The 26,721-nt window shown below is 39.4% G+C and overlaps 2 protein-coding genes and 1 long non-coding RNA gene across 3 annotated transcripts; 1 reads left to right on the top strand and 2 right to left on the bottom strand.

Annotated features, from left to right (window-relative positions):
- Window positions 1-773: 773 nt before the first annotated feature.
- LOC134826799 (uncharacterized) lies at window positions 774-4,181 on the bottom strand. Its single transcript, XM_063839296.1, has one exon. It carries the CDS (start codon window positions 4,179-4,181, stop codon window positions 774-776), a length of 3,408 nt encoding a protein of 1,135 aa, XP_063695366.1.
- A 3,826-nt stretch (window positions 4,182-8,007) lies between these two features.
- LOC134811107 (uncharacterized) lies at window positions 8,008-26,601 on the bottom strand. Its single transcript, XR_010159756.1, has 3 exons — window positions 26,299-26,601; window positions 22,089-22,193; window positions 8,008-8,848 (listed from the first exon to the last, which is right to left on the bottom strand). It is a non-coding gene; the product is annotated as an uncharacterized LOC134811107 (long non-coding RNA).
- On the top strand, window positions 18,555-21,966 carry LOC134811486 (uncharacterized). Its single transcript, XM_063818330.1, has 6 exons — window positions 18,555-18,738; window positions 18,902-19,061; window positions 19,289-19,374; window positions 19,499-19,653; window positions 19,797-19,910; window positions 20,389-21,966. Exons 1-6 carry the CDS (start codon window positions 18,615-18,617, stop codon window positions 21,448-21,450), a joined length of 1,701 nt encoding a protein of 566 aa, XP_063674400.1. The 5' UTR covers window positions 18,555-18,614; the 3' UTR covers window positions 21,451-21,966.
- Window positions 26,602-26,721: the final 120 nt, after the last annotated feature.

The raw sequence follows: 26,721 nt of genomic DNA, 5'->3' as shown, positions 1-26,721 counted from the left end.
TCAATAAGAGGTCTCGACTGCCTAGGCGTCAGACCTTGGCAGTCGGTAGTTTTCCTCTGGCCCGGGATCAGCTGACCCTAGGGACCAGAGGATAAAGGTGTAGAAACTATATGTATCTACAAAACTTTCAAGGTTGTTTTTACAAGAGACAGGGCTTGCTGCGCAAGGGAAGAAAAGCGGGAGAAATACTCACAAATTATACAAATAAATATTAAAAAACATAGCAAAAAGAAATTCACACAATCCTACACTACTACAAATGTTTATTACATACTACAATGTGATACATGATAATTATATGCTGTATAGACAAGAAACAGGGCTTGCAGGGCAAGAGATGGATCAAAGGGACTAGTCACAGAGTGTAATATACAGTGATTCAGCAAGAACCCATTGCTGAATCTGGCACACAAAATACCACAATCAATACAAGAATATACAATATATCAAACAATATGTTTATACAAGAATCAGGGCTTGCAGAGCAAGAGAAGAAAAATAAGAGAAAACTACCATCAACTGTATATACCGTAGTCCATCAGATAGGTAATCATTACTAATACATAAATCAGCAGGGCTAACAACAATATAAAATCCATAATAAATACTCAATCTACCCAATATACGAGTTAAAAATTGTATAAACAAGAGACAGGGCTTGCATAGCAAGGGAAGAAAAATAAGAGGACCAGGTAAAAAGTGTTTATTAGAGTACCCAGTGAAAATTAAACTTAAAAAAAGAGTATTTACAGTGTATTATACACTCAAATATATTATATGTCTAAGACCATCCTGAGAATCCTGGCTGATCCAAGCAGAGCTGTCTTCTGGAGATTAGAGATGCTCAGATTGCAGTGGACTGCGTCGAGGTGTTTACGAAAGTTTATGGTGATAGTTCCTAATGCGCCTATCACCACAGGGACGATTGTGACCTTTCGTAAATTCCAGTTCTTCTTAATTTCTCTTTTCAGGTCTTGATATTTCAGAATCTTTTCTTGTTCTCTATCCAAGATCCGGGTATCTCCTGGGACTGCAACGTCAATGATGGTTGCTGCGTTGGTTACCTTGTCTACCAGGAGGAGATCCGGTCTACAGTGTTCGATAACGTGGTCCGACTGGACATGGAAGTCCCACAATATCTTGACTTGTCCGTTCTCCAGCACCTTCTCTGCCCGGTGTTCGTACCACCTTTTACTGCGTGGGAAGCCGTATTCCTTGCACAGACTCCAGTGCAATGCGGCAGCTACTTTGTCATGCCGACACTTATATTCTGTCTGTGAAAGTTTTGGGCACCCATTCAGTATGTGGTCTATTGTCTCGTAATGATTTCTGCAGAGTCTGCAGAGGGGAGAAGAGCCAGGTGTTTTGTCAATCCTGTGCTTCACGTAATTAGTCCTAAGTGCTTGGTCTTGGGCTGCTATCAACAATCCTTCTGTCTCCTTCTTCAAATCTTGTTGGGTGAGCCAGTTCCAAGAGGTTAACGGGTCTGCTGTACCCATCATCTGCCTTGGGAACTGTCCGTGCATCACTTTAGCAGTCCATTTCTCCTTGCGGATTTCCTCGCGTTGTGTTCGGTCAATATCTTTCTCTATCTCTTCACCCAAGAGTATTTTGTCTTTGACAAAGTAGTCCTTCAGAGCAATCAGTTCTGGGTCTCTACTCTTCATCACATAAGTGGTGAGTGCATTCTCCTCTCTCTTTACGACTTCCTCTATACTATGTAGCCCACGGCCACCCAGTTGACGGCTGACGTATAACCGATCAACATCTCCTTGGGGGTGGTGAGCTCCATGTATCCTCATCAGTTTCCGGGTCTTGACATCTAAGGCTTTGGTCTCCCCAGCATTCCATGAGAGAATTCCAGCTCCATATCTTATCACAGGTACAGCCCAGGTGTTAATCGCTTGTATACTATTCCTGCCATGAAGCTGGGATTTCAAAACCTTTTTAACTCTTCTGATATACTCTTTTGTAACCAGTGCTTTCATCTCTTTGTGTAGTATATCATTAGCTTCTAGTATTCCGAGATACTTATAGCCGTCGTCCTCCAACTCATGGATCTGTTCACCTGTGGGTAGGGAGATGCCTTCAAAAACGGCTCTTGCTCCCTTCTTCACCTTCACCACGGCACATTTCTCTAGCCCAAATTCCATTTTTATGTCACTGCTGAACTCTGCTGTGGTATTAACCAGTGTGTGCATTTCGTCTTCACTCTCGGCATACAACTTGAGGTCGTCCATATATAGCCTATGCGACACTTTCGGTTGACCTCCTCTCTCCAGAGAGTATCCTATGTCATGCTTATTCAAAAGAATGGACAGGGGTATAAGACTAATGATAAAGTGGATAGGTGAGACTGAGTCTCCTTGGAATAGACCTCTATTAATTTTAATTCTCCCAAGGGAAACTTTACCAAGCATCAGGTTAACATACGATTGTTTGAAGGAGGCTTCAAACAGGTCTATGATGCATGAAGAGATGCCACACATGGTCAAACAAGATAGAATCCAGGAGTGTGGGACGCTATCATACGCCTTCTTGTAGTCTATAAACGTCATGTTCAGGTTCCGCTTCCTTCGTTTACAGTTCTTCAGGATGAGTTTGTCTATCATTAACTGTTCTTTACATCCTCTACTCTTCTTCTTGCACCCTTTCTGCTCAGGGGGGAGGAGCTTTTGCTGGTCTAAATGGTGGTAAATGGAATCTGAGATTAGACCAGTGAACAGTTTCCACATAGCTGATAAGCAAGTAATCGGTCTGAAATTGCCTGGGATGGGTCCTTTCGAGTGGTCCTTGATGAGCAGGTACGTGCGTCCCAATGTCATCCAGTCTGGGATATCAGCGTTGGTTAGGCAATTCATAAGTTGATCTGCAATCCTATTGTGGAGTTCTTTAAAGTGCTTTATCCAATAAGCATGCAGTCCGTCTGTACCAGGAGAGGACCAATTAGTCATTTTCTTCACTCTATCTGCAACCAGGGTGTTAGTTATAACAAACTGTCTCTGTTCATCTGCTGAGGCTAGTGCTGTTCTGACATCCGGTAACCATTCAGCATCACTGTTGTGTTCAACCGGCTGCTCCCATATGTTCTTCCAGAACTTCAGACAAGAATCCTTGTCAGCCTCAGGGTGGGAGATATCCTGTTCTTCAGGGTTTGTTTGAAGGTTTCTGTAGAACTGCCTCTGGTTGTTTCCAAACAACTTGTTCTGGTGGTATCGTTCGCATCTTTTATTAAATCTCTTTATCTTAGCTGCTTTTGCGCGAAGACGTTGCTTGAGCTCCTCAATGATGCATGGTATACCCTTTTTCTTCAACAGAGGGTGACGTCTGTTGAGCCCTTCTAGTATTTTTTGTTTAAGGGTAGTACCTTTCTTCTTCTCCTCAAGGTAGGAGATGTCTTTCCTAACCTGGGTAATCTTATCTTCGATTCTTCTTTTCCATAGTGGAGTTTTCCGTTTCCCTGTATTCTTATTTGCAGGTTTTTCACCAAGTCTTTCGCTGACTAAATGTGCCCCTGCAAGCAATAGGGTGTTGGTTTCAGTGATTGAAGAAGTTGGAATCTCTGCTATACATGAGTTGATGAGAGATGTTTCCTCCATAAGCTTCTTTCTGTTCACATGTCTCAGGGGCTTGGTTTCTATCACTGAAGGGTCTTCTAGGAGCCTTTTTAGCCGTTCAATGATTGCCTCCTTGTCAAAATCAGGTACCGTTGTGGTGGGGGTGAGTTCTTCGGCGGCGACAGTTGGGATAGTTGCATCCCTCAACGTCCTGATTGCTTGGGAGACTGTGGGTAAAGCTTGAGTTGTCGTTGTTGGAGCCTCTTCCACTACGCTAGGTGGAAGAGTACCTCGAATCTCCAGTAGTTCTATGTCTGAAAGGAGATTATTATTTCTGATAGACCTTGCTTGGTCTGCCAATCTTTGTTCCGTACAAGTGAAGAGTCCGGCATCATCCCACAGTGATCGGAGTCTTCTCCTGTAACCAGAGCGGGATGGTTGGCTCTGGTAATACAGCGTCATGAGCTGTATGTTGTCCTCCTTGCTCCACGTGTGCCGAGTGGAAGTCTCCGTGCGAGCCTTCCTCTCACGTCGAGCTGGAGGGATGATGTTAGGTTGTTGATCCTGCTCTGACCCATTAGTAGGGAGAGTAGGAGAGTTTGAAAAATTTGAGAGAGAATTCATATCATAACTGGGGGACTTAGTATACCCCCTAGAGAGTTGGCAGGGAAAACAGAGCACTGAGCGTTGCCCCGCGTCGCCCAGCTCCCCAGGTAGCTACCTCCTGGGTAGTAGACTCGTTAGTAACCATTTAACCCATGGCCATGCATCCTTTTGTCACGAGTCCACAACTTAAGATTGGGGGACTTCTGCGGGTCAGTCCATGCCCGATAAGAAAACCACTAGGTGTCAATTGCACCTAGTCAACAAACCAAGAGCTAGAGCAGAAGGATACAAGAATTTAACCAACGAGAGGCAAGAAAGGGAATTAACCGGGGGACAATTAACAAACAATACAATGAAATATAAAATGATTACAATGTTATAATTACTCGAGTATAGTAACATTATAGATAGTAATATTTCCAAAGGAATGATATTCTTTCAGTACCAGCAGTCTGTGCTGCTATGATATGGAATAAAAATCAGGGGATATATTATCTTAAAATAATGCTTTCTCAGTTACAGATATTTTTCTTGGTTTTTCCATTTTGTGCTTTTTTTTTTCTTTTTTTTTTCTTTTTAACTTTTTTTGTAATTTTCTTTTCTTTTTTCCCTCCTAAACATGAATATTAAGCAAGTACAAAATCTCATGGTAACATTAAGTGATGTTGAGAAGGGACATAAGAGCCTGAGGTTCTGGTGGTCTACAGGTGTTTCACCAGCTGTTTGATCAAGTTCTAGCCCGTTACTTGGACTAGTAACGGGGGAACTAACAGTGTTAATAGTTTAAACTTTGTGCTATAACTGAACCTCAGGAAGAAGACATCTGGCAATGCCAGGGAGTGAGTAGCTCTAGCCGGCAGCCATCCAATGGACTGCTGCCGTTACCGACCCCGGGGGTGCTGACCACGAGTATCAGCCTCGGACCCACTACTCAAGTACTCACTAGCTCTGGTGTTCTGAGCGGGGGCCTTATTATTATTATTATTATTCTCCAGATTTCCTGAAAAATTAACGTAATTCGCCGTCAAATGTAATACTAATATCATTTTTACTAATATCTTTATTTAAACTTTCTATCACCTTTTCTTTCCATTCTGCAAATAAATTTACAGACAAACTATCTTCATATGACATAAACACCAAAAACAACTTAACATTATGTAATGTCATGTAATTGATTTGTAGCGCGATGCGTTAATTGACGATGTCAATTCATCGCAGCTCGGCGCGACACAGTAGCGCATCTCGCCGGGTTCACCCTGATTTTTTTGTGAAACTTGGTTTCGAGATTTCAACAAACTAGGACCGGTGACCGAACTTTTGAGGGGGTCCTAGACCCCAACCGCCAAACGGTGCCCGCGGGGCAGCCATGCCCATATTTGGTCCAAATTAGGCCCAATTTAGCCAAATAGCCTGAACATGCCCAAAAACCAGATTTAAGGTGCTCAAAAACCAGATTTAAGTGATGACACTAGGATTCTTAAGCATATTTACAGTTTGGCCGACAAAGATGTCCTGCAGGATGATCTCAACTCTGTTGTTAATTGGGCTAAGTGCAACAACATGGCCCTTCATGAGGATAAGTTTGAGCTTCTTGTTCACAAGCATTGTCCAAAGAATTCCTTGTTTGATCATCCATTCGCCATCCAAGCTCAAACATATGAAGTGTCTAACGGAAACATGCTGTACCCCACTCAAACGGTGAAAGATCTAGGAGTGACAGTTTCCGCTGATTTGTCCTGGACCCCACACGTCAACAGGATAGCTGAACGCACAGGAAAAGTTGCTTCTTGGGTGCTAAGTGCGTTCAAAACGAGAGACAAAGCCACCATGATGACTCTGTACAAGTCTCTCGTTAGAAGAGAGTATTGCTTCTAACGAGAGGAGTATTGCTGTCCTCTGTGGAATTGCTCTAAGAACAAGGACATCCAACAGCTAGAAGGGATTCAGCGTACGTTTACATCGAAAATAGATGGCACCCAGCACCTCAACTACTGGCAGAGATTAAAGGACTTAGATCTGATGTCATTGCAAAGAAGAAGAGAACGGTATTTAATCATCAACATGTGGAAAGTTCTGCATTGCAAGTGCCCTAATGATATTGGTATCCAGTTCTCGGTGACTCTCAGACATGGTCAAAAAGCAGTTGTGCCCAGTATAGCTAAGTCCAGCAGTCAACGTAATCAAGCACTACACGACAACTCATTTGCAGTCACTGGACCTCGATTATGGAATGTAATCCCGACACATATGCACACCATCGAGGATCCTATCCAATTCAAAGCAGCTTTAACGAACTTTGTGAAGTCATTTCCGGACGAGCCTCCAGCTCCAGGATACAGCCGTCGGAATGGAAACTCTTTGCTTGATTGGAGTGGTGATAAAACAGTTTCTACACTGTCCGGGGGGTCGACTTTTTCGATGGCCCGATAGAGGATTCTATGAAACCCTACAAAGTAACAAATTAAGTACTGGTAGCTAGTGGTCCCTTGAACTCGTATATGAATTTTCATTAAGATTGGACAAAAAATGACCGAGTTATGAGCCAAAAACCATATGACCATATTTGGGCAAACGCACCAAATTTGATCGATTTTGGCCCATAAATTGGTCAATTATCAATATTTTTGAATGAAACCAATTTTATATGGAAGTTAAGCCTATACTAGTACTACACATCCTCTATGATTATCAGCTCAGTATCTACCTAACTGTTGTCATACGTTGTATGACCCGCCTGTATCGTCGAAGACTATAGTGAAGCGACCGTGGGGGTCACCACGTGATACAACCTAACTGTGGTTTTTTAAAGGCCTAACTCAAAATTCCAATACAAAACTTGAGGTCGAAATGCGATTCTACGTTGATTCTGAAAAATATTGAAACCCTATTGAGTTCTAATTCTATTGTTTTGAGCGAAATCAGTTTCGCAAATATCGCAAACTGAGATATGGACGATTTTGTTTATTTTTTGCGATTATTTGAACACAGAATCCACAGTTAGGTAGATACTGAGCTGATAATCATAGAGGATGTGTAGTATAGGCTTAACTTCCATTCAAAAATATTGATATTTGACCAATTTATGGGCCAAAATCGATCAAATTTGGTGCGTATGCCCAAATATGGTCATATGGTTTTTGGCTCATAACTCGGTCATTTTTTGTCCAATCTTAATGAAAATTCATATACGAGTTCAAGGGACCACTAGCTACAAGTAGAGCACCTAAAATCTGGTTTTTGGGCATGTTCAGGCTATTTGGCTAAATTGGGCCTAATTTGGACCAAATATGGGCATAGCTGCCCCGCGGGCACCGTTTGGCGGTTGGGGTTCAGGACCCCCTCAAACGTTCGGTCACCGGACACCGGTCCTAGTTTGTTGGTCAACTGCTATCTCGAAACCAAGTTTCACAAAAAATCAGGGTGAACCCCCCTCCTTAAGTGCTACAATAGATAGTGCTAAAATAGATAGTGCTAAAATAGATAGTGTACCGATTCATAACGATACTAACTTCCTGGGTTTACACGTTATCGTACTCAGTCATGTACCATTAAATATGGGAAAATGAACACCTTAAAATTGTTTGGTTATTTTCTAATTTTCAATCTTATCATTGATCATTAATTGATTACTTTTCTTTAAATTTGTCATGTCAGTTATTACTTACTGTAATATTAGTATTACGTGTTTCTTGGTATTTCTTTCGAAGTTTACGAACTTTAAATTCTTGCGCTTAAGCTCAAGTAACTTACTGTAGATCTAACTAACTTACAAGTAGACGGATAGGCGGAAAAACAAAATTACTTATTCTAATTTCTAAAAATCATCAAAAACTCAGACATATAAATTCAATGAATCCAGAGCAATCAAATAAAAATGTAAACATAGACATCAAATCAATAAATTATGATTATATTACGAAACACGACATTCAGTGAGGTGATCAGTCTGAAATAGAGAGAAAGAGATGGATAAATGATCAGAGCAGATGGAGCTGATCAGGAATAGGAGCAGAACCAGGGAGACAACGGAGATACAATATAATATGCATTATATACAGTATACACCCATCATTCTCTAATGTAATTTCAACAAAATGTACCACGTGTAATCAAACTGTGATATCCGTCAGTTAACTGTTTATTAGGCACATCTGTAATAAATACTGCTTCCCTGCACACTGCCCGATAGTTAATTATAATACTCCCATTAAATCCTCGACCAATTTGTGAGGGCTGAAGTTTCAGAGCAGTTGCAATCTTGCCAACAGTCACATCATCGTTATTAGGCTCTCTCTCAACAAATTTGAGAGCTGCCAAAATATTCATTAGGGTAGTACGACTATAAATAGATAAACTTTCTAAAGTGTATGGAACGCTAGCCTGGTGTATCCCTACCAATCCTCCGTAATAGTGTGATCCAGAATCCCCTAAATAGTTTAAAATCCTTACAGGATCGATCAGAGTATCATCACCTATTTTAATAAGATAATCCCAGTCGAAGTTGCTGAGAATCCCTTCGAGAACTCGGAGTCTAGCTCCTTTATTTGAGTAGCGAGTGTTCACGTTCTCTATCAGATCCTGATGTGTCTCACTCTCCAGGGTCAGATGGTACGGAAGGTATCCTTCGTACAGAGACGAGGTGTACTGCAGAGAAAACCTCCATTGTACGTCCAACTTCTTGCCTGGGAGAAAGAGGGAGTGAGAACTTTATAAAAATAAATAGCTTCATGTTGGTGCATTTATAATTCTGTTTTAAAGATGTGTAGACTGGGTTAAGAATATTTTTAGGATCCATTCTAGAATCTAAACTGGTTGTGGTAATCAAAAAGGTTGCAAGTGCAAATTTAAAAAAATGGAAAATGACCATTTTGTCAACTTAATTTCCGGATTCCTCCTACAATTTTGATGGGCCCCAATGAAACTTGTCAGGCATTAACTAGAAGGTATTCAGAAATTTACGGCCGTTTTGGACTTATCGAGTGCTGAAATTAATGTACTTAAACACATAAAAACACATTCTTTGTTAAAAAGGGCTTATCTAAAGTTAATTAATTTCCATAGAATTTCTGAATTGTATCGGGTTGAATCATTTCTATAAAACGCCGACGATACCTATGGTTTACTTACATACATGATTACATGATGTATACGAAATGTTACAGGCAAGTCACCTTTGTTGCATCTATACTAACCTGTATCCGCTATTTTCTATACAATTAACTCGTTAAAGATCTCCCGGACCTCAAGTCTTGGTGCGGTCATCCTCGAAAATCTCTCTTAGTGGTAATTAAGCGATGGAATAAGTACTCCGCTCGGTGACTTATCAGCTCTATTATTGGTTTCTATCATTAATTAACAGCCATGTAGATTTCGATCACAGCGATTCGTTTTGTACCTTCGCAAGGACAAAATTTGTTTCATTACATATATCAGATAAAGCGCTAAATTTCTTAAAGCTAATATTTAAAGATCTTTAATGTGTTGACACGTCATCCGAGCAAGAGTCTGAGTCCTGAGATCAAGTCCGGGACAATACCATTACTGATGATACACCTGTTAAAGCTACCCAGCCAAACCTTCCTTAACCTTCTAGATCTAGATCTACCACAGATCGTTAGTTTTAAGTGAGAATGTCGTTCGGTTGTCTTACTCGTAAAATGGGATTTAAGACGAATGATGTGGGATTTTGAGTTAACAGTTGACTTCGAGGTCAACTCTCTAGCTGCTTTGGTAGGAAACTACGTGTGCTAGATTTATACTCGTTAGTCTACAGCATTCTGCTCGAAATCCTTGATGCGAATTTCGGCAGGAATATCACTATGTGCGCGAATGATTTTACCAGTCATTTCCTCGAATAAAGCCCTCTGGGATCTTTCGGCTTTATTTAAAGCAGACGATGTGGACTTGTGTCGTCTGAGGTCTGAGGTCTATATTCTGGGAGAGGACGAGTCGCGACCAATGATCATAGTTGACACTGTATATAATTACCCTAAGATTAAGATCTGCTAAGACTACGACAGCCCCATCGAGTTTCTCTCCTCATTTCTCAGAGTTGACTTCTTTGTTTTGCGCCATGAAAATTCTAGGAAGTGATGTAAAATTGGCATTTCCCGAAATACGCACAGATTGCTCCAGACTCCAGAGGCTGCCGTTTTTAACATGTGAATGTGATACTAGAGGGCTGCTGTTGGTGATGCAGTTGCTTTGCATTAGCATACTACTTGCTACAATCGGAGGGAACTATGCTCAAAAAGGTAAGTTCTATAGAATATATAATCATTATTTTAAATCAAAAACAAGTGAGTGTTTTTTAAACGCGTGTTTCAGGTGGTAGTTAAACGTAGTTTAAGGAATAAGAATTAAAAAGTGTTCGCCTGCAAGGCTGCAACGTTTCAAGAGGATAACATCAATACCTTTCAGAATGGACGACAATAGAAAAAGGCAAGGATATTCCATTCGTATTGGCAGCACGACCCCTTGAAATAGAAAATGTTGCCATGGAGCCCATATCTAACGCAGCAGAAAAAATCTTCTTCAAGGACAAAGATGGAGCCATTCTAGCTGACATGTTTCAGATCTATAATGGTCCATCATCGCCCACGCTCTACCAGATATCGAATTGCATGGCTTACGGAATACCAACTAAACCGTATGGGGGGACATCACTTATAAAGAACAGAATTGTAATCAGCAAGGTAAAAGGAGGTCTCACTGTTGAGTTTAATGAAGAGATCATCATAGAAATGACTTCCATCCCAGCGTTAGCCCCAGATGAAACCAAATGCAACGCTTTTCTGGAAGGAGATGTGCGGATCATTGAGTTTTCAATTCAGGACACAGCCAGTGAATCCTTCCGGCAACATGGTGAGATAAGTTTGATTTTTTCTATTTTCTACACATATAACTTTGCAACAGTTAAAGTTGCTCAAAATCAAATGACGTTTAAAAAGAATGCCATCACATCTCACATTTAACGATGAGAGCATTCTAAATCCTGGTTTGAATATTTTGATCATCAGCAGATTGGCGAGCGGTAGAACATGAGAAAGAATACCTCTTTTCCTGGGCAGCAGCTCCATTAGAGGTCCGGACATCCCAGCCTAATGGCCAAACATGGATCAAGTTCATGGACAAAGATAAGAACAGCCTCGGGAATATCCATTTTAGATACTATGCCGATATTGCTGAGCCAGTATATTTCAAGCAAATATTTCCCTGTGAATTGGAATCCGAATTTAAGGACACTGGAAAGAATTTGATTCCAACAACTCGGCATAAACGCTGGTCCTTTGAAAGGTTGCCAAGCAACCAGGGAATAGGCCTCGGGGGCCTAAATGTGAGGTGCAACGACATTTTGATCTCCACTTATCGTGTACCAGATGATTTCCCAGGGATGAATTCAAATCTTTGTCCTGCCTTTTTCAGTGCTGATTTTCATTTCATAGCATTCATCGAGCAAACAGGACTACCGGTCGGAGCGGAGGAATACTTCAAATACAACGGTAAGAAGTTCAAAGAAGTACATGCCCTAAATAATTAACTCCTTGATTTTGCTCATGATTCGAGAATGATTCGCTTTGACTGTCGAATTCGACTGCAGTTTGCTGTTTGGGTTGTCCTGTCCATGAGGAATGCACATTTTTAGAAAAAATTCTTTAAAACAATATTCCCATTTGATTAAAAAACACTTGTTATCCAGGAAAGTGCGCGGCAGGTGAATACGCGGACTTGGAGAAGGGGGGCTGCACATCCTGCCAGGAAGGGACCTACAGTCTAGGAGGAGTAGCTTCGTCGTGTACTTGCTGTCCCAACGGGTACACAGTCGAGGAAGGGAATGGACTGTCAGAGGATCACTGTACTTCTAGTAAGATTTATAATCCTGATAGGATGTACTAACGTTTCAAAATATCGATTGTAGGACCGAGGACGTAGGTTGAATAGATCTAATGAATAAAAAAGTAAATATCAGGTATTACCATTAATCTGTAATTTCCTCCATCTATTCAGAAAACTTATTATATAAAAATCTTGATATTTAAACTTTTACACCCAGTGTCGTGTGATTTGGGGCACTACGCGGACGCAAGTAAATGCGCTACATGCTCACCCTGTAAAAAGGGAACATACAGCCCCGGAGTGGCTGTCACTTCCTGTGCCAGCTGCCCAAACGGAAAAACAGTGCTAGAGGGACAAGGAGGAACAGAGGAAGATTGCATTTGGGGTAAGATTAATATGACCGAACAGTAAGAAAGCTTCTTCTCTGTGACTGTATCATCATTGTACACATAGGTTGTACTAATTTGGTGTACTATATCCATTAAATTACCCGTTATCCAATACCAAGTTAACAGGTAGATAACAGTTAAACTCCCCCTAGAGTCGTGTAGCGGGTTACCACTAGTTACCACTAGTTACCACTAGTTACCACTAGTTACCACTAGTTACCACAACTATAACAGTTAAACTCCCACCAGAGTCGTGTACCGGAGGGTACTACCTGGAGGGTACCACTAGTTGCCACTAGTTACCACTAGTTACCACTAGTTGCCACTAGTTACCACTAGTTACCACTAGTTACCACTAGTTACCACTAGTTGCCACTAGTTACCACTAGTTACCACTAGTTACCACTAGTTGCCACTAGTTACCACTAGTTGCCACTAGTTACCACTAGTTGCCACTAGTTACCACTAGTTACCACTAGTTACCACTAGTTACCACTAGTTACCACTAGTTACCACTAGTTACCACTAGTTACCACTAGTTACCACTAGTTACCACTAGTTACCACTAGTTACCACAACTATAACAGTTAAACTCCCACCAGAGTCGTGTACCGGAGGGTACTACCTGGAGGGTACCACTAGTTGCCACTAGTTACCACTAGTTACCACTAGTTACCACTAGTTGCCACTAGTTACCACTAGCGGAGGGTACTACCTGGAGAGTACCACTGGCTGTCAGCTCTGCGGTAAAGGTACCTACAGTCCAGAGGGTACTGGGATATATATCTATCTATCTTGCTCGACTTGTCCTACTTTCTATACAACTACTGGTATAGCGGTCAGGGTGGAGGATTGTGTATTTGATCCAGGTAAGGTGGTTGGAATTCGTGAGTATAGTAGTGGAGGAAATTCCAGTGAAATGAGGTTGAAATGTGCTGATTTCACCATCTTGGTGGCTTTATTACAGGTACTAGTTTCTAGATCTCGGGATGGGGTTGGGAACAAATAATTATGGTTTGATGAGGGACCCAGTTTGTATTAATTATGCAAACAATTTTCTTTCATTTAATTTATTTAAATCTGGTGTCAGATTTTACAGTAAAGGTCAAAATTGTAGACCGTTTGATGAAAAAGCCTTAACAAAAGATATCAAATTTGTTGAGAACCGAAGAGGTTACCAAGGTTACCAAGAGGACTGAGAAAGAGCTGCAAAAAAGCGGAGGAACCGTTTTAGAGGAATGAGATGAGTATATCTTAACAATTTTAGTGAAATAAGACGACTTTTAATTTAATTTCGTAGTTTGCTTATCTTTGCACAGTATAAATGTTTGCTGTATACAGTCACATATCACAATTATTTCTATCCGCAGTGCAAGTGGTCACAGACCGACCTGTGTGAACTCCTAAACATCTACCATTGACATCCGAAACCTTCATCACTGACTTTCAGGTACACAACTGAACTTCATTATATCAACTATAATGGACTCGTTACGTATTTAAATTTGTATGATGGACGATTCTTCCAGAATAAGTTAGGTACTTAGGTGATGAAACTCCTTTTCCTAAAAATTACTACTCACAACTGGCAGGTTGAAAGACAGTCAAGAAAGGAGGAGATTATACTTCATGATGTGGAAGAGTTAGCCGATGATAGTACGCACTGGAGAGAGAGAGAGAGGTGACAGCCACAGGAGTTCCTCTGTGTGATTCACTCGAATAATAGAGGAGAAATGTTCAGGGACTGGGTTACCCTAGACAGTCTGAACAACTACCCGGCTGAACAAACCTTCTCCACGTCTAAATTCACCAGGATCTTGTAAAATATTGGCAGTATGTGTCTAGACTATACGACTGTGTCTAGAAAAGAAGCTAGCAGTAAGCAACTAATGACTACAAACTATGATCATTACCAAGAAGCAACTAATGACTATTACCTATACCTATTGTAGGCGTTTGGGGAAATTGTTTACTAGATGGTATGTCTAGTATTAGTTACATGCCCTCGTTTGAAACATACACGGTTTGGGTTAGACTAAGGAGGAAAATCTTAGGTAAGCTTGGCAATGATGAGGGCAAGGAGTTTGGTGAGAACCCAGAATATAGAAATAAGGAAGGACCACTAGTTACCACTAGTTACCAATAGTTACCACTATATTTATGATTAATGGTTATTGTTTACCGGCTTAATAATCGCTTTTAATGATTGAATGCGAGGATCAAACACTGATAGAACCCACCCCAGCATATACATATATTTCAAATTATATCACCTCGGCGGTGGCCAGTTATTGACTAATTTAACAATCCATGATGTACAAAGAACGATATTATTAACAATTTATAATAATAAACGTTTTTTAAATCGTCACAACATTATTGGTTCCCTAAAACAAAATGTTTGTCTGACTGAGTAATAATCTGCTATCAGATATTTTCTTGAAAATCAAATTTTTGTTTGACTGAAAATGCAGACTTAATTGCAAATATGATATTTGAAAGAAAACTTTAAAATTTAGTAGTTCTTAAGTTGAAGCTGATTGTGAATCGTTGGAAGTAAGGCTATGGTATGTTGCTACTTTTTTAGCACCATGACCAGAATCAGATTTCTGAACTATTTAAAACGTAACCTGGATCGGCGTCGTTTATTGATCGGATAACTAAAATCTTTTGATGGACACAGGTCCCTTCTGACATAGTCGTGACGTAACATATTCATTTGAAAAGCAACAATCTCATCTAACACACCAGGCTCCTCAGATCTGCTCACAGTTTTAGATCGAATCTCTTTCTTGCCAACTGATGACGGTTTTCTTCCCTTTTTAATGTTTTTTGCAGTGTAATTCTTCGAATTTATCTTTAAACTTCCCCGACGCACAGCTTTCTTCTTAAGCTTATTGTCTTGAAGTTCTTTATCTTTAAGTAGGTACTCTATGAATATACTGATGGGCGAAAAAAGGGAAGTTGAGGGCAACTTTGGCTTTTCTTGGCCCTTTTCATAACTCACTGGATTAAGACCCATATAAATCATGGTCTCAAAGAACACATTTGCAACTTTCTCGGAAATCATTTGGATGGTGCTACGTTTTTGAGCGATGACATCAATGGCACAGTTTAGGACTGCTATTGATATAGCTGTATCACTGTTAGACTGTATGTTCTGTATAATATCAACAATCTTTTTTACTTGCCCATCCCACTTTATCAGATCGTTATAGACATAATCTGCTTTTAATGCATTCGGTTTCCCTAAATCAAATACTGTTTTCATCTCTGAGTTGAGTAATTTTTCATAGTTTTTGCTCGGATCTGCCTTCTGAAGTATGTTAAGAGAATGAAGTCCAATCGATGTAGATTCTTCAGTTTTGTCCTTAAAGTTTGTTATGTATTCTAGAGGAGTTTGGCTCATGTCAAAGCCTGGGAAATCTGTCTCTGAATTAAGGAACTTTCCTACTTGCACGATGCATGATATGAGCTCTTTTAAAGATCGAGATGTTCTTATTTCTGCACATGCCGTAACCACATTTTTGAGGTAATCCAGATATTTCTCCTCCTTTTCAACTACGAGATCTTGATGCATACTGACGATCTGCATGTATGTGGTAAAGTTTGGTATCTGGTATAGCTGATACAAATACCTATCTTCCTCAGAACTCAATTTAGAAGAGTCAAGTTGTTTGTCCAGTAGCTGTGGCATATAATTTCTACCCTTCTTGTCACTTTCAGAAATTTTAACCATCTCTACAAGAAATTCGAGCTGGTTTCCCATTTTCTTGACAAAATTTTTGAGAGGAAACTTGGACATCCACTCTTGTATCTTTTCTGATGTGATGTTATCCATCTTCTTTCTCATTATGCCTATGGATTTTTGGTCGTCTCCATTCAATATTTTTATGCTTTTATTGTGATCAATTTCTTTGTCGGGAAATTTTTGAGCGGGTTTTGTCGAAGCTTTTTGAGCAAATCTTGTCATGAGAAAACTTTCGTGCTGCTCTATTTCAATTTGTGGCAGAGTTGTCCAAAATGTCTGGTGAACCTCCATAACTCCTTTCGGAAATCTCTTAAATCTTTGATTAATCATGCATTTGGCATTCATATCTTTCGAAAGTTTGCTCCAATGAATTTTTGAAAGCTTTGGCATTTTATTTCGTGAATCGACCAAAGTCATTTCGTCAGACGGTAGAAGAGAATATGCCATATATGCAGCTGATGGTGAAGTAAGGGCTAGAGGTGCTTTGAGAGCCGGTGGTGCACTAGGTGATTTTGGAGCTGGTGGTGCATTTGGAGCCAGTGGTGCCTTTGGAGCAGGAGGTGCTTTAGAGACTGGAGGTGAAAATGGAGCTGGCGGTGCATCAGGTTCTACTAGTTCTGCATTAGGAACTGGTGGTGCTTTTGGAGCCGATGGTGCTTTTGGAGCCGGTGGCGCTTTTGGAGCTGATGCTGCACTAGATGCTACTGGCGACTTTGTGACATCGAGCATGTTTGTTTCCTCGGTAAGAGTTTCTGGGTTCATGATTATTTGAAAAAGGTTTGTTTCCTTGCTGTAGCTGCAAACTCCAGTAGCTTCTTCTTTTCCGATAAGACACTTCTGAAACAGTAATAAGTGTGTACTGTACAAGGTATGACTATGACTTAAGAAGTTTTTCAAATATTTAGTACTTAACATTTCGTTGCTTTCTCATGGTACTACTCACTTTACAGTAATGAGGCTAAAGAGAAATGAATTGATGACTGCCCGACCACAGGCAAAGTTTTGCACATTTTCGAAATAATTGATTAAAAATATTCTCAAAATCAAATTAAATAGTACTTACCCATATTTGATGGCTTGAAGCAATTGCGGTCGATTTTACATATTTCCCTCAAAAACAACGAAATCTATCTAATTAAAAATATGCAATACTAGGATCGAGGAACAATAAATGTATAACGTAGTATAGGTAATATCTGATATCTTACTAATGTACAATCGTTATATGACCGCATTTGCCAAGATTAAGAAGTGATTGTATGGGTTGCTCATTATATCACATTTCAGAAATACTGGCATTATAGCCAAAGTTCCCACTAGCGATACAAATGTTGTATACTCAGTTTGGTAGTTTTATATTTTGTGGCCGGAAAGAAAGCTTTTGGCGAACATAACTGTACGACAGGCTTTAGGGGACAGAACATAATTTCCCTAATTATTGAAAATAACATTAAGTCATCTCTCCTCCATCTTTTATATACTGTAATCTAGGTAAACTATAGGTAAAAATATAATATTAATCATAAGCTAAAATGTACTAATCTTTGTATTCTAAATGGGGAAAAAGAAGAAACATTGTCAGTCAGTCGAGAAAATTGTCAGTCAGGCTATATGGCAGCTTTGTAGATGTTGTGACTATGCTAGTAGTGGTCCCAGGCTTGCGACTGGAATTGCGGTGTAAGTGTGTTCAACCACAATTATATGATCTGATGGTTAACCCCCTTTAACAGAGTGGTATACCCATGTAAATTATGTATGCAATATTTGTTGCGCCTATGAATAATTTGAATATGCCAGATTTTAACTGCAGCTTGAAAATTTGTATAATGTGATAAGAGCTTATCAGTTGCCAGTCTATATGAAATGGGATGCTTCCTAACTACCACTTTAAAGTGCAGCATGAAAAGAAATACTAATCGTAATATTTAGGAAATATGAAACCATCTCAATTTCACTTTCAAGTGTTAAAAATTGGATTTACTTTGAGGGTCATTTACCGGTTATTAACCGTGTTATCTTAAGGAGGTGCGAAACAGGACATTTTAAAGCTTCTATTTATAACCTATTTTGTCACCTCAGTTTCCTTGGGTATTATTTTAATTAAACTTGTAGACTCACGCTACGAGGCAATTCTCAAATGTCAGTGATGAAGTGTTCCGTGGATGAAAGGACTACCACCGGTCAGCAGTCTGGCCAGCTCATTTATATCCTGTTTGTTGTCTTGGTACATGGTTATAAGTGTGATACAGCCTCATTAGTAGAGGAATCTTCAGTTCTCGGTTATTGCAACCCGTTTTTTGCAATTTGTTTGTTTGTTTGCGGCTGGCGTGTACCAAAATATCCGAAGTTCGCTTGTCCAACAAAGTATCGGTTTTCTCACCAAGTATCGCTTGTCTCACCAATCGAAGAGTTTGTTGCACACGCTGTTATTACTTATTTTGGTACCTTTCCATAATTTAACGCTCTCAGAAAATGGCGACCAAGCTTTTTCCATGGCCGATTGCAATTGTGTTTATCTCATATGTGGTTGTAACAAGCGGAACGAGAGTTTACCCTCAGCCTGGAGTTGTTCTGGAGGACAGTGGATATTCGCTAGGTAACTATTCAATTAATGCAAGTTTTTCCTCCGCAAAAATAAGCGAAATGTTTGCTGAATTACTAGTGAAATCCGCGAACATTCGACTTTAACCGCGAACGTTTCACTCTTGTTTATTGCTATGACAATACCATGGGGATCCTTACAAACTCTTAATTTTCAGTGTTTGAAGATGTGGAAAGTATAGCTGTCAATATTATGATCAGCAAGCCCAATCTTAAAGTTCCCGACTGCGTCACCGAAGATCTGGCCGACATGGTTGATAAAATTGATTACATGAACACTCTTTATAATTATACAACAAATATATCCGATATTGCAGCGTAAGTATTTATTATTTCATTTTTATCTGCAACATCTTTTATAATATCATTTATTTATAAGTTATCTAGTTGTCATAATATTAAGGTTAGTGAATTGCTCCAACATTAGTTCCGCTAAAAAGTACTCCCGCCTTGACAGATAGCTTATCAACAAATACAATGCTATCAGCTATCCAAAACATTTGCACTTAGATACGGAAATATGATTCTCACATTATCCTCGACAGGACTTTAAAGCTATATAAACCACTCCTTGAAATGTTAAAAGCCGACGTTGAGCACGAAGAGGAAGACCTTCGTTTTCAAGTTCCAGGTTTTTCATTGCTTACGTTTTTTAAATTCAGACTTGGGCATTCAAAATGTTTACAATTAACTCCAATATCGACTCGTGTTTACAAATCAAATCTCGTCAATATCCTTTAAACGTTCAACATCAGGAAACAGCGACATTGGCTCCATCCACTATATGATGAATCGTCTTTGGTACGGCTCTGATAATGATATACGTAAAAAGATTGTTGCCCTGGAGAAGGGGGAACAAGAGTTGGAATACGTATTTTATTTATCCAAAGAAGCAGATAAATTAGAAAAGGTGAGAAAAGCAGAATTCGTTTCTCTTTAAAAAATTCATACGCTAAATCGTTTATTTCAATAAACCCTTACCTTAAAATAACGTAGACATTTTATTGTCAATTATCTTCGCTTAAAAATCTAAATCAAGTTAATAAACTTCAGATAAGATTATCGGAGCATTTACTAGTAACTCAAGAAGAATATGATGACGAGGATGTTGCCTATTTTGATTTTGACGACAGAAGTGTAAACTTTATGATGTACAGTGTAGATAAGGTATTTAAAACTTATTAGTTGTATAATTGATATTTGCAAGCTGGTCATCTTTTCCGCGGATCACATGTGCTTGGCGTAGTTGGTTAATTCGCCTGTCTACTGGCTCTGAGGATACGAGTTTGAATACGAGTTGGGCCAGGATCTCAAAACAAAGGCAACCGTCACTCACCAAACCATGGTGTGAATGGTAGTGGCTCTCATTAGAGCTGCGAAAATAACACGCGTGCATATGCCTGGGGTTGCGTCCCGACTATGCTGCAGGGAAATCTGTAGCGAATGGAGAATGGACCGTGGCCATACCGCAAAGGAAAAGGAGATAAGCCCCTCGTTTCTAACTTGCTAGATTCGCCATTTTTGTGTTGTTATTGTTTTTGCCTTGGAACTTGGCGTAAAGAAACATTTTCGTAAGTATTGACAAGGAATTATTTGCTAAATAACAATTTTTTGAAATATTTAAAGTTAATTTTCATTATTTCAGAGGTTCTCCGTTCAAAAGTACATACGTAGACTACGCCAACTCAACGAAGCTCTCTCGCAAGCCTCTAGTCCTAGACGGGACCGCCGACCAACTGTCAACCTGATATCCTACGATCACTTGTTACAGTTGGTCGAGGGACATGACATCTTCGACAACACCATCTTTAAGGAACACCCAATGTACCTGAACCAATTTGCTGAACTGGCCTACGTGAATATCACGAAAACTGACGAATTCTTGTCAGTGTTTGCGACTATAACATTCCCATTGCTGAGAAAAGACAATATACTGCCTCAGTTCAATATAGTCCAAGTAGGATACATGTTCACCCAGGATAACAAGACAAGATGTGTAAAACATGTCTTGCCTGAACAAGTCACTCTTTTCAATGGTGCCTACTACGAGATCGAGTGTGACCGGCGAATGCCCGAACTTTGTAGAGTTAATTTTATCAATATGATATCGCAGCAGTCCTGCTTTCACGGTGACTTTGTGGATTGTGTGATGTTCCCAATTGAGTGTGACACTGTAAGTCCCTTATACTTTGAGGAAGGTCTGTTGATATCGACAAGCCAGACGGTACAAAGACTAACGGAGGAATCACATGTTGAGAATATCAAACAACAGGGTGATGCTATCTTCATACCCTGGGAAGAAACAGTGTCTGTTGTAGTAGGAGATGAAGTTCACCACAATCCCTATGACATGTCTACCCGCAATGATATGAAACACACTAATGAGAGTTTTATATTCGACATAGACATTAGATACAGTGAAATGGACCTGGCACATTTGCTGAAATACAACATTAACCTTACTACAAACTGGCCTGAAGAGGAAGCCATGCTACGGTTCATTATTGAGCAAAGGAAGAATCTGGAGGCCATATTAGAAGTTGTAATAGAACGAGAGAGACAGGCGACCCTTAAAATGATCATTTCTATAAGCATCAGTCTGTCGACGCTTACCTTTGGAATAGTGGCATACTGGTTTGTTAAGAAAAGTTCATGGTGCCAAAGGAAATTGATAGGGTTTATTTCTCCGGATGTAAATGTAATGTAGGAGGGACAGCCATAACGTTAAGGCTGAAGCAAGGTATGAAATATCGAATAAGGGGTCTAGTCGTTTACAAATTGATATTACGTAATCAGCCGGTGACCCGGGAAGGGGGGGGGGGGGGGATGGGGCGGGGTTAGGGGGGTTTCCAAATGATTACGCTAATGTAATGATTACGGAGGGGGATGGGAAAAATTGTCCAAAAAGTGATTACGTAATATTATGCGAAAATATTAAGCGATAAGAGCTCAGACAATCGTCATTCGTTCAACAAGTGAATTTTATTACATCTTGAAACATCTTGAAACATATAACGTTTTGTCGTTATTTTAAAGTATTTCATTGCAGTTTACCTACTAAAGTTTAGTTACTTAGAGAGATAGATAAATTGTTTAGATCCAAATTTGATGTTGTTATTTAGTTATTACTTTAATACATTTTTCTACTCTATCTGGTATTTATTATTATAACTTTTAAAATTGATGTGTAACAGTACTTCAAATTTCCCAAGGATATTATCTCTGAATGTCTGGTTATTTGGTCTGTGATCAGTAGTAAATTTCAACAAATTTCTACAAATATTCCTTTACTTGGTTACTGGTTAGTAACCAATCGTTACGGGGGGGGGGGGGGGGGGGGGTTACCTGAGCATGAGATCCAAGTGTGTTTCATGGGTCCTTCCCTGAATATGTTTCTTAACACATCGTCTTGAACTTTGCTTGTAACCACGATCAGAATTCTTGGGGAATCTGGACAGAAATCATTGTCAAGGCATTCCCTTTATAAAGTTTCGATTTGAATAAAATATACAAATAAGTTGTTTTTAAGCAGAACTATTCTATATATTCCCAAATTTTTCATAAATTATAAATCTCGCAAGTCGCAATAAATCACATCAAATAACAAAAGTTGAGAAAAACCTTCATTTTGATGACACACAACCCAGTGCTTTTCCAGTTTCAGTTAATCAGATTTGTTGGAAAAATGACTGAATAACACACTATACTTTCAAACGCATATCTAGAAGATACGAGCATATCTAGAAGATACGAGCATATCTAGAAGATACGAGCATATCTAGAATATACGAGCATATCTAGACGATACGAGCATATCTAGAAGATACGAGCATATCTAGAAGATACGAGCATATCTAGAAGATACGAGCATATCTAGAAGATACGAGCATATCTAGAAGATACGAGCATATCTAGAAGATACGAGCATATCTAGAAGATACGAGCATATCTAGAAGATACGAGCATATCTAGAAGATACGAGCATATCTAGAAGATATTACCATGTCTAGAAGATATTATCATAATTATGATCATTGCCGTGAACTCCCTACAACCTATAGTCAGAGACAAAACGGAATCTCGTTAGCTTTTCGTGTTAAAAGCGATTTCTCAACGGTTATCACCTCTCTAGATGATTCTTAAAACATTTGGACACTATTGCATTTTTGAAAAAAATGCAATAGTGGTGTTTTCGGCCACACCCTTTTTCAGGGTTTCGCGGTAAGTCGAATTTTTGTATTTCAGCCCAGGAAGGTCTTAAAGACTATTCCGATACACCAAAATGTGCCTAATAGCCACATTTATATACAACTTATGAAGCAACATATACCTTAAAATGCTTCGTTTCGGAAATATGGCCGAAAAACGGTTTTTGGCTAGACGCAGTTCATAATTTCCGTGATTTTTGGCATTTCCGCCTAGGAAGGTCGTAGAGACTATTCTGATACACTAAAATGTACACAATGGCCACATTGATATACAACTTATGAAGCAACATATACCCTAAAAGGCTTATTTTCGGAAATGTGGCTGAAAAACGGATTTTTGCCGAGCGAAAAATGACAATATTCACAAATGGGCTATTGGACTGTTAACTAGAAAGGTCTTAAAGACTCATGAGCAACATAGCATTTGTCACAAGATGTAAGATGACTCACTTTGTGTCCAGAAACACCTACAAAAATTGGAGAATGATCTACTTTATTGGGCATATCTCTTAATGGGCCAGGCCAGCATATTTGTGTCTTACGAAAGGGCAATTTTTCAAAATTACGGTTTCTTAAGGTCAAAGGGTCGGCTGCTAACAGCAAATTGTTTGCAATTGCCGACTCATGCACATCATATAGTTACACTGAAAAACGCTCACTTTAGGAGTCATCAGTAAATAAGTTTAACTACTGCATGATTTGTGAAAACTCCAACAATTAATTTTCATTGGCACCAATTTAGCCAAAATGTAATGACAAAAGTTCAACTTTTGATTTATTTATTCCTAATTCCATGAAACCATGATATGTACTAAGAATACCGGACCTAAAATAATTCGGCACTGGATCCGGGCCAGACTGTCGATTGACCACTGACCAGTACCCCACTTTATAATTATAATTGACTTCACTGCCTCGACCAATATTGGTCTGTCTAGTCCATCAACCATTGGTCTGTAATCCCTGGATTGAGATCTGTTGGCTGCAGTTTAATTTAGCTCATTTACCATAATAATAATACCGCAGCTGCAGTGGTTTGGTTCGCATAGATTTTCCCATCGTATGATAATGTGTGTCATTCCCTCGTTTTTTTATCAATTGGTTACTGGCTGTCTCTTTTGTTATTACAGCTGCCTCGACATCTTATCTAGGGCGCTAATACATTAGTACTAGAACATTAGAACTGTAATTCTAGAACTTCAGATTAAGATTTCTAGGCCGAATGGCAGGGTTCGAGATTCGACTTTAAAACGCTCAGTTTAGGAGTGATTAGTAGATAACAACTGCATGATATGGGAAAAATCCAACTAGTCAAGGATCATGCTGAATCAAAGTGTTCTTCGACTTGAACTTAAGTCTTGTAACCTACTGGAGTTTGGGCAACTGAATCGAATACGACCTGATATTAATTTTAGGATGTCGGGAAATTCATTAAGAATTTAATTCTTTGGTTTTTCAATTGTGCTACGAATCCGAGTTTGAGTTGATAACACCGTCCTGTTTGACTCTCAAAGAGAGGAACCAAGGCTTAGGTTCTTCTTTTTTTTGGCTCTGAGATCCAACTTTAAGATCGGACTTCGGAGATCCTCGCGTCGGAAATCATGTAAGTGTAACATCACTACCGGAGATCAGACTTTTTTGCTTGATATTGGACCTATAAATCTAATTATATATTCGAAACAGCACGGGATGTAACCAAGGTTAATTGAGATAAGATATACCAGCTTTCGGGGTTACAAAACCCCATGAAAGGCAGGCAGAGCATCCTGAATCCTCATGCTATCCTCACGTTGTCCATCTAGGTCCAGACTCCAGCCTCTCATTAAAAACCAGCTATTAAGCCCGAGATCCGTAGTGTCCCGTAAGTAAGAGATCGTTCAGATTTTGGTCATTAAGATCCCCTCCCCGCTCTAAAGTCCACTTTACCCAAAGCTGGAAAAATTTCACATGTGAAACCTAAATAGCTAAATCAGCGTCTCGAGACCTTCTATTATATATATATATAGCCCATGCCCCAGAAAAGATCTCGAAGCAGCTCACAGCTGTAATAACAGAAGAACTAACCAGTCACCATTTGATTAAAAACGAGGGAATGACACGCAATATCATACTATGGGAAAATCTATGCGACTGAAAAAAAGAATATGGGGTTATTCTGAAGTGGGAACCAAACCACTGCGGTATTATAGGAAATTAGATAAATTAAACTGCAGCCAACAGATCTCAATCCAGGGATTACAGACCAATATTGGTCGAGGCAGCGAAATCAATCATAATTATAAAGTGGGGTACTGGTCAGCGGTCAAGCAACAGTCTGGCCCGGATCCAGTGCCGATTTATTTTGGTACATATATCATGGTTTCATGGCATGAATAAATAAAAAGTTTGAAGTTGAATTTTGGTCTGGCACACATTCTATTTAAATTGGTGCCAATGAAAATTAATTGTTGGAGTTTTCACAAATCATGCAGTAGTACTAGTTAAACTTATTTGCTGATGACTCCTAAAGTGAGCGTTTTTCAGTATAACTATATGATGTGCATGGGTCGGCAATTGCAAACAATTTGCTGTTAGCAGCCGACCCTTTGACCTTAAGAAACCGTAATTTTGAAAAATTACCCTTTCGTAAGACAAATATGCTGCTGGCCTGGCCCATTAAGAGAGATGCCCAATAAAGTAGATCATTCTCCAATTTTTTTAGGTGTTTCTGGACACAAAGTGAGTCATCTTACATCTTGTTACAAATGCTATGTTGCTCATGAGTCTTTAAGACTTTTCTAGTTAACAGTCCAATAGCCCATTTGTGAATATTGTCATTTTTCCCTCGGCAAAAATCCGTTTTTCAGCCACATTTCCGAAAATAAGCCTTTTAGGGTATATGTTGCTTCATAAGTTGTATATTAATGTGGCCATTGTGTACATTTTAGTGTATCAGGATAGTCTCTACGATCTTCCTAGGCGGAAATGCCAAAAATCACGGAAATTATGAACTGTGTCTAGCCAAAAACCGTTTTTCGGCCATATTTCCGAAACGAAGCATTTTAAGGTATATGTTGCTTCATAAGTTGTATATAAATGTGGCTATTAGGCACATTTTGGTGTATCGGAATAGTCTTTAAGACCTTCCTGGGCTGAAATACAAAAATTCGACTTACCGCGAAACCCTGAAAAAGGGTGTGGCCGAAAACACCACTATTGCATTTTTTTCAAAAATGCAATAGTGTCCAAATGTTTTAAGAATCATCTAGAGAGGTGATAACCGTTGAGAAATCGCTTTTAACACGAAAAGCTAACGAGATAGCCTTTTAGAACGGTTGGGATCCGACTACTAATATAACCTAACAAACCTCCAGTATAACAAGGAGGAAGAGCGGAGAGTGTAGAGATGTCTTCATCATCACTCAGCAGATGTCTGATCAACATTAGGAAGAAACATAGTAATGTTACCAAAACACACAGGTTCTTCTTCTTGAGTGTCATCTTGCTCTTTTGATAATTTGTGACGTCATGTTAGAAATTGATGACGTCACCAAAATGTTGGGTTCATCAGCAGTAAAGTTCAACATTAGGTACATTCCATACTACAAGAGAATTGAATGTAGAGATTTAAAGAGATGTAATCAACAAATAGTTGTACATAGTGATATTATAGAATCCGTATCTTTTTGAAAATCAATTATGATTTCAAAAAGGCGGCAACTAATTGTATATGAATTTCCAAACCTTTTCTTGAATTTATTTTTCAGATGAAGTAAAATGAGGTTGTAACT

Source organism: Bolinopsis microptera, chromosome 2 (assembly GCF_026151205.1).
Source record: "Bolinopsis microptera isolate Bmic1 chromosome 2, MBARI_Bmic_1.0, whole genome shotgun sequence".
Lineage (NCBI taxonomy): Eukaryota > Metazoa > Ctenophora > Tentaculata > Lobata > Bolinopsidae > Bolinopsis > Bolinopsis microptera.
This window is presented reverse-complemented; position numbering and strand designations above follow the sequence as displayed.